The sequence below is a fragment of the Papio anubis genome, chromosome 9, assembly GCF_008728515.1.
Source record: "Papio anubis isolate 15944 chromosome 9, Panubis1.0, whole genome shotgun sequence".
NCBI classification, from domain to species: Eukaryota; Metazoa; Chordata; class Mammalia; order Primates; family Cercopithecidae; genus Papio; species Papio anubis.
This window is the reverse complement of record NC_044984.1, coordinates 9,204,561-9,212,944: the sequence shown is the minus strand read 5'-3', so window position 1 is coordinate 9,212,944 and position 8,384 is coordinate 9,204,561. Positions and strand designations below refer to the sequence as shown.

Genomic DNA, 8,384 nt, shown 5'->3' with positions numbered 1-8,384 from the left:
AAAAAAATAACTCTCAGTTATCCGTGTTTTACCCATTGCCTTTTCAACATAATTTCAACTTCTTCCTCTGGAAAGGGAAGCACGTCAGCTGGTCATTTCACATAATTCTAGGGATTCAATAAAATTATTTTTAAAAATGATAAAATTCATTGAATTTTTAGGTGATACAGTCAGTATTCAATGAGTTAAAAACTGTATCATACTAATATAGAAATAATATTTTTAAGCTTGCTCAGTTTTCATAATTTGATTAGATTTTATGCACATAAAAATATGTTATAACTAAAATGTTAATCACAAGACATTGTTTTCTAAGATGACTCGGGAGTAGATTGTTCTTAACGATAGACTATTAGAGCTAGGAGGCTGCTTGTTTCATTTTTTTCCCACAGCTGTGGGAAGTCGGGAGCGCAGAGGTCGTTATTTTTCACTAAGCAGTGTCTGAAATCCACATTTCCGTTTGCCATCTGTCAATAGTTTAGAGATACCATACACATCACACATTTCCAACAGGCAGAGAAGAATATTGCAAATTACATTTATAAAACAATTTTGAAGGTAATGGAATGTATTAGGCTATTCTTGCATTGCTATGAAAATATCTGAGACAAGGTAATTTATAAAGAAAAAAGGCTTAATTGGCTTACGGTTCTGCAGTTTTTACAAGCATAACACTGACACTGCTCAGCTTCTGTGGAAGCTTAGGGGAGCTCTTATGGTAGAAGGTGAAGTGGAGTGGGAGCAGGCATGTCACATGGAGAAAGCAGGAAAGAGAGGGAGAGAAAGAGAGAGAGAGAGTGCTGCACACTTTTAAAAGACCGGATCTCCTGAGAACTCACTCACTGTTGCAAGGAGACCACCAAGAGGATGATGCTAAACCATTCATGAGAAATTCGCTCTCATGATGTCATCGCCTCCCACCAGGCCCCACCTCCAACAAAGGAGATTACCATACAACATGAGATTTGGGCAGGGACACACATCCAAGCTACATCATCAAGTTTTTTGCTGATTGAAATATCCCATGAAGATTATGCCTCATTTCTATGTATTGAAGTATTTTACGTAAATAACTAAAGTGTATATAGCACTTCAGAATTGAACAGGATACTTTCAGAGCATTGACTATGAGGAGTAATTATTACTGAGCATCTTCTATACGCAGAAAAATGAATATGCATACATACACCCTTTCGCATATAAGTATATGAAAACAATTTGATATGTATAAGCTGATGTAAAACTAAGGGTTTTACCCTAGATGGGATTTTTTTCTAAGTTATAGTACTCTGTTTTCTTCTTTCTCATACACTATATACTTTTAAATGTATTTTGAAGGAATGAACTTTCTTGGAAACCATTGTGTTTATTCTACTTTTATTTCACATACATGAAAACAGCTTATAATTGTACTGAACACAAAATACAAACAAATACATTTTATTGCACATAAAAATATTTTAAAAGAAGTATTGAAGTATTGCACATAATAGAATTGATTAGGAAAGTCACAAACCTATTATAAGACTAGTATTATTCTAGGTTTGAACATTACAGAATATTTCCTGATAGAGATTTGCCACATCACATATTGCACATTTTCCAACACTTTTCTAGGTTTTACAAATATTCCTCATACTCTTTGCTTATGTCTTTTCTCTGTAAAACAATGTATAAAAGATTATAAAGGTAAAGAAATATGTACCATCGAAAAGGACCAGTCTATGGCTGAGGAAGTAAAAAAATAAATACATGATCATCCCATTCTTTTTGGGGAAAAATAACAAAGTAAATTGGCAAATTTCTCTAAAAAGAGAGAAATATTACAAATCTTAGTTTCATAAGCATTTGTCCATTTATAAATGCTCCCTGAGTTTAAGGGATTCAATGACTAAATACCTATGTTACCAGCCACAATTCCTTTGTTTACATTCAGTATCTAGTACCAACATCTAACTCCTTCCAATAGTGCAAAGGCATGAAGCGCTCTCACTGTTGGTAGTCATTCAGCAATAAATAGTAAGTCCATGCCTAGTTATTTCATTATTTCTGGATTCAAAATAATATAAAGTGCATCCAAAGGTTTCATAGTCATTCTTCTCATTCTTGGGCATGGTTATCAGTCAACCTGTTATGCTTCCAGCTCATGGCAACGAGAGCCCACAATGAAGATGTTTCCTGGAATTTCTTCCTTTTTTCCATAGTTCTGTTTGGAAGAAAATTCCCAAGATACTACAAAAAATTTTTTTTTTTCACAAAGTCTGCATGGAAAACTTCAGACCACAGAGCAGCATCCGTTGACACAGATTTCCTTGAGTTCCATTCTACAATAGTCAATAAGTGAATATGTTTCCCTATTATTTGTAAGGTTTGTTACATATCCAGTATAAGTTCTTCTCACATTCCATGCTGCTGACTTCCATGTTTTTCAGAAAAGCGCACTTCTCAGACCCTGTAAAGTTGAACCTGTCAAACAATAAAGAAACTTACAATTATTTTCAGCTCATTGTTTTCATTCAGTTACATGAGAATGAACTCAAGATGGTGACCTCTGCTTCTTTTAAATTCTCAGCAGGATACATAAGTCAAATAATCATAGACTAATTTGTAGAAACAATGGACAAGAATTGAAAAAAAAGTATGTGGAAAAAAAATATGGAGGTAAGAGGAAAGCACGCCATTCATTTGGCTGGCATGGCACCAGAGAAGTGATTCTTGGTCATTTTTGAGTTCATAGATTTTTCAATAAATAATTTCACAAAATTATATGCATCCAACAGCCATGCATACTAGTGCATACAGCTTTAGGGGGTTTATGGTTCCTGAAACCCATCTGTGGATATGGAACCATAGGACAAATATTAGGAATTCCTTTTCTAGAGACCTGAATTTTATTCTCGATACTTTATCAGTATTATGATCAACAACAAACTTATAAAATGATCTTCAAACATTAAATGTATTTTAACTAAAAGTAATGAAAATAGAGTATCTAATTCTGGGGCAAATTTTCTTTCAGGTCTATAGAAATTCATAATTAGGCATTGAAACTATTCTTTATTCTGTGGAGATGAAAACTGAGAAACAGTAAGAAGGATTTATTTTCCAACAACTATCTTATTAGTAAAGACTAAATGTGACGTTGAAAGTGGGGTTTTGTTGCATCATCATAATTATCATTAGAATATTTCCAAATGAACCAGATCTATTCCTCACATTAGAGTTTGCTGAGAAAAATTACTATAAGCATTTATTTTATGTATTATAAGTGTGGATAAAGAAAAAAGAATAATAATAAAGGCTGTCATTAACGAATTTGAGTATACGCATTCAGAAGAGATTGTTAGAGCTCTTGAAGAGCTCAGCCTTCGTATCTAAAGTGCTTTGAAAGGAGAAAAGAGACTTCTGAGATGACTTACCATGTTGTTAAGATTCTTTGCCATGGTGATGAGATGCCACTTCCATGGGTGACCAGGTTCCTTTTTCAGTCCAACCCAGTGTTCATCTCCACCTGCGTATCGTTTTAGAAAGTTCTTAAAGAAAGCACAAGGGAGTTGTTACATTAAACACCCTTCTGGGGAAGTAGATAGTAAATCCTGTTTCTCAAAAGCTGCAACTTGAGGCATGACAGCTCATCTGACCATTGACTCATTCTATATAGGATCAGCATATTTGGATTTCTGGTCTTTGAAGCTAAGCAATCAAGTCAAATTTAAAAGACTAAAGTGAGTAAATCTCATTTTGACCTCAGGCTGATCATACGGTTCTCTGGGATGATATTTTCCTACATCTGAAATAGGTACAATATTGTTTTTTTCTTCCACTCAGAAACAGAAGGAAACCACTGATTAGCCATATTAATTAAAAGAGTAATATTTTATCATTTTTTTCATTCTTACCATGTCCTTAACAGAATCAATGACAGCGAGAGTAGCACCATGTTCAGAACAAGCATTTTGGGCTGAAGTCCAGCTCCTCTTCACAGTAGAAATAAAGTAGCATTTCCTCTGGTAGCTAACCCAGTCATCAGAGCATGAAGCAGCATGGCTATCTGATGGCATTGAGAATGTGTATTGGCCTGGACAATTGTATTGGCCCACTGTGAACAGAAAAATGCTTTGTTTTAGTAACAAAAGAAATGAAATACCCATAGCATGCAAAACTAGCCTTAGGATGCTAAGTAGTGCTAGGTGGTGATAAAGTAAAGGATTAAAGCTAAAAAGGAGAATTCTGAAAAGGGTATGAAGAAAGAAAGTTCTCAGGACCATATCTGATTTTCCATTGAGCCTAATCATCATTGGATGGAGGTATGAGGATGAGGGGATGTACCTTTGGCCATAATGTCAGAAAATGACAGAAATATAGAAAAATTCTGAAAATTTGGACTAGATATTTCTTTGGACTAAAAAGGGTAAAGGACATTATATATTTCAAATAAGGTTTTGAATCTGAATGCAGAGGTGGAAGAATTTGAAGATGCAGTATTTATAACACTAGGTTGGAAAGATGAAGAGAGTAAATTTTAGGGAACCAATTGAAAATACAGAAAGACATATGGCTGAGAATATCTCAAAAAATGGTAAACATTCCCATTTGTAAAAGACACAAATACATCTCGGTATAGCTGGAGGTACTGAATACTGAATCACTACTGACTCTCTGGGAACTTTTAAATATAATCTTAATTATTCAGAACTACCATTCTGTGTCCTTTGAGATAAAACACAAAAGACTGGCCACTTCCTGATTAATCTATGACTTTAGATACGATTTTTTTCCATAATCAATGAATGTGAAGTTCACATTTTTTTTCCAGCTAAATAGCTATTTATTCAGAATTCAAATCAGCTCCCTTCATTCTAGATGTAAACGTCTTTTCAAATGCAATTTTATTCTACAGTAATATATAAATCATAGATACTTTAATACTTATAAAAGTATTACATTATTTATTTGAGGATTGTGGAATTCTGTCTAGTATTGATTAGGAAATTGGCCACATATGGTACACGGGATGGTTCTAAATTAGCTACAATTTCTGATTAACTAGACTAAACTAATATTGATTTCAGCTGGGCATGAATGCTTACAGCTGGGAGGCTTTGAAAGAATTGATGAAGAGCAGACCCACCTGATAAGGCAATGAGAGCTATGATTAAAATGGTGATGAAGACCACATTCATTACAGCACACAGGACAGGAACTTGGAAGGATCCTTCACGATGTGTTGAAAAACGGGGGCTGGTGGCGTCATCTGGAAGGGAGAAAGTTGAGGGTGAGTTCAGGCAGACTATAGAAGTACTATAGGAATATGCGATATTCTTTCGAGGCATTTAAATTTAATATTTCCTATCTCCTGACATGAAATTTCTCCATCTCTTTATAGAAATTTTTCAAAAGATGTTAAAATAATAGAGGAAATGTAACAGTATTATATTCAGTGAAAGTTTTTCCATTTACCCTCTGTACAGTGGTGAAACAAAGTAAAAGCCTTTTTTTCCCAACAAGTAGTGTTTCAGTGGAAGGATTTAGAATAGGAATATGATGTTAATGATAATTGATAGTTACAAAAAACTCTAGGAGGATATCTGTTCTATAGTCTAAGTAAATAACTGAGGAAAGAGAAAAGAGAATTTTGTGATTTAGATTTTGGATTTTAATTTTGCAGGATGAGCTGTTAAGATTCTTAAAATGTGGCCCCACAAGGAGTATACAGGTCCCTGTCATGTTCTCAAACACTGAAATGTAAAATGGCTGCTTGAGTAACTGACAATGCAAAACAGTTTCAAAATAAAAAACATTCAATTTTTCAATATGGATGATTTTCATAACTTAAAAAAGTTTACATAAGACATATCTTGAAACGCATGTATTTTTATTCTTCAAACATTTATCTAAAGGTAAACTGGACCAAGAGATGTTACCTTTTTTCATAGTAATTTACTGGGTACTGGTGTCAACATCAACTTTTGCTTTATCTGGAAGTTCTTTTTCCCATCACAGATCTGCACTCAGATTTTGCAAGAGAAGTCTTTACTTCGCTGCCATCTAGCTCGATTTTCTCAGCTTCTCAAAGTAAATTTTCCTTTTATCACCTCTATAGAATCATCATCGGAAGCCGCCTTTGCTACCCAAGGTACCAAGTTCGGAGCTCTGTCTGGTTTCACTTCACGTTATGTGAGTCATTTGTGCTGCTTGAACTCGGTATTGCAACAGCTCTGTCTCCTCAGTGAGCACTAACACACCCCAATAACCCATGGGCTCCAGGGTCTCACTCAGACTATTGGCTCAATTGGGGAGTAAGCTTTGAGATGACTCTCAGATGATACTTTACTCCCATTAATGAGGGCTATTGTTACCCACAGTTTGACTTATCTCCTAGGTGACAAAACATTTCCCCCAACAGCACACTTTTTCTTTGGTTTCAGGTCTCGCACATTAATGGAGAAGTTGAAAATAAACCCAATTTGCTACTTATTGAATCACCCAAAGATGACCTTCAGTGATTCTTCCTACTAATAAAGCACCTACTAGGGCAGCCTAAATTAGACATTCAAAAGAAAGTTGAAATGGCATCAGGAAAATTTAAGAGTTTCTGCATTAGGTCCTTATTTCAGCTATGCTCTCTATTTATTGAGTAGTAATTATTATTATTATTTCTTTTTGGCAACGCAACTGTGCTATAAGTAACGGCTCACCTGATTACCTGAAAATTTGCTTGCTTTGCATTTGTTATCCACACTAAATTTCATGTTCTTAAACACAGGATGGATTTATGAGAGGTAACTGATGTTTTTCGGAAGTAAGCTAATATAGTAGACATATGCTTAGAAAATAATCCCTTTCTACAAGATCGTTTTAGTTCTGCTGTCTCTCACATATCCCTTTGTTACTAGATAGCTCTTGCTGACAAGTAAAGACTAATTCCTAAGTGCTAATGCTTTAGGGTACCTCATTAACAAAGGAGAAAGGAATAAATGGAAAAACTCAAATAAATTTTACAGAAATAAGGTATAAAAAATAGGCAAAATCCCAGTAACAGGAAATAAACTAGATAGGTGGATAGAATAGACAAATAGAAGAGAGGAAAATTTCTAGGATGATTATATTTTGATGAGAAACAAAGGAAAGGAAGAAAAAGTCTAAGTTACATAGACTTTGAAGCCAGAGATTGGAAAGGTTAACTAGAAGGATGAAATGGAGGAAAAAAGTCTGATAAAGAATACCAAAGCAGAAGATTGCATTTTCAGGAATTCTTTTGTGACTTTTTTTTTAGTAAATTACACATGGACACTGTAAATTTTCATCTGCTCGTATAGCTATTCTCTCAAAGATGGCAAACTTGCCCGTTTCCAGCAACGACATGATGCTGTCATGAGAACACAGGATAAGGCACGCTGAGAGCAGACAAAGATGCAAAGGAAGGCAAACAATGTAATTGCTTATGTGGAAAATAGAATTTTTCATAAAGGGAGACAGCACTTCCTGGAGAATGTACACATGGATATGAAAAAAAAAAATGATGGAGAATAACTGGGCTAGAGCAGAAAGTTTTCCAGTTAAATCTAAACACTGAGATGATATAAACTAAAGCAAAGAGAAAGATCTTTAAAGATCTTCTGAAATTAATTTTTGCAGCTTTCTCTTATCTCAGATATTCTATCTTCTTATAGATAAAGAGGGATTTACCTCTTCCCTGAAGAAGAACCTGTCTTCTCTAAAAGACAAAGCCTCACTTTCTTCCCTAACAACCATTAGATATCACATATATAGAGATTAGCAGTATATTTTCTCTACGATTATATATCATATATAGAGATTATATATCATATATAGAGATTATATATCATATGTAGAGATTATATATCATATACATATCATATATAGAGAAGAGTATATCTTCTATAACTACTATTATATGTCATACACAGAGATACTAGACAGTAAATATGCAATCAGATCTGACTTACTTTCTTGTCCACTCTCCGGATGCAAAGAGCTGTTCTCTGTTACGTAACAATGATCAGAGCTCATCTTTATTCTCAAGATTCCCTAGTTAATCTGAGGTCAAGTTGATCTACAGTGAAAGTCTTTCCTGGAGCTCTTGTTCAGTCTCTGAGGCTCGGAGGCATCGGAGGGAGTTTATACTCCCTGATGAAGTCTCCACCCCCTTCCTCTTACCGCCTACTTGCTTGACTACATTGTTTCTCTTTAATTTATGCTCCAGTGGACCAGACAATGTATAGTGTGTTGTTGTGGTGAAGTATGGGTTTTCCCTGTTGTCTGAAATGCGCTTTCTCACAACTGTAAGGTGTAGCAGGAGGAAAGTGGGATTTTCCCAGACTCTCAGACATCCTGCCCTGAATTTCTAGAAAACGCAAATA

General features: G+C 34.9%; 1 protein-coding gene across 1 annotated transcript; it reads right to left on the bottom strand.

Annotated features, from left to right (window-relative positions):
• Positions 1-1,360: 1,360 nt before the first annotated feature.
• On the bottom strand, positions 1,361-8,144 carry CD69 (CD69 molecule). The gene is made up of 5 exons (XM_031650260.1): positions 7,971-8,144; positions 5,132-5,254; positions 3,900-4,099; positions 3,423-3,533; positions 1,361-2,468 (listed from the first exon to the last, which is right to left on the bottom strand). Exons 1-5 carry the CDS (start codon positions 8,032-8,034, stop codon positions 2,358-2,360), a joined length of 609 nt encoding a protein of 202 aa, XP_031506120.1. The 5' UTR covers positions 8,035-8,144; the 3' UTR covers positions 1,361-2,357.
• Positions 8,145-8,384: the final 240 nt, after the last annotated feature.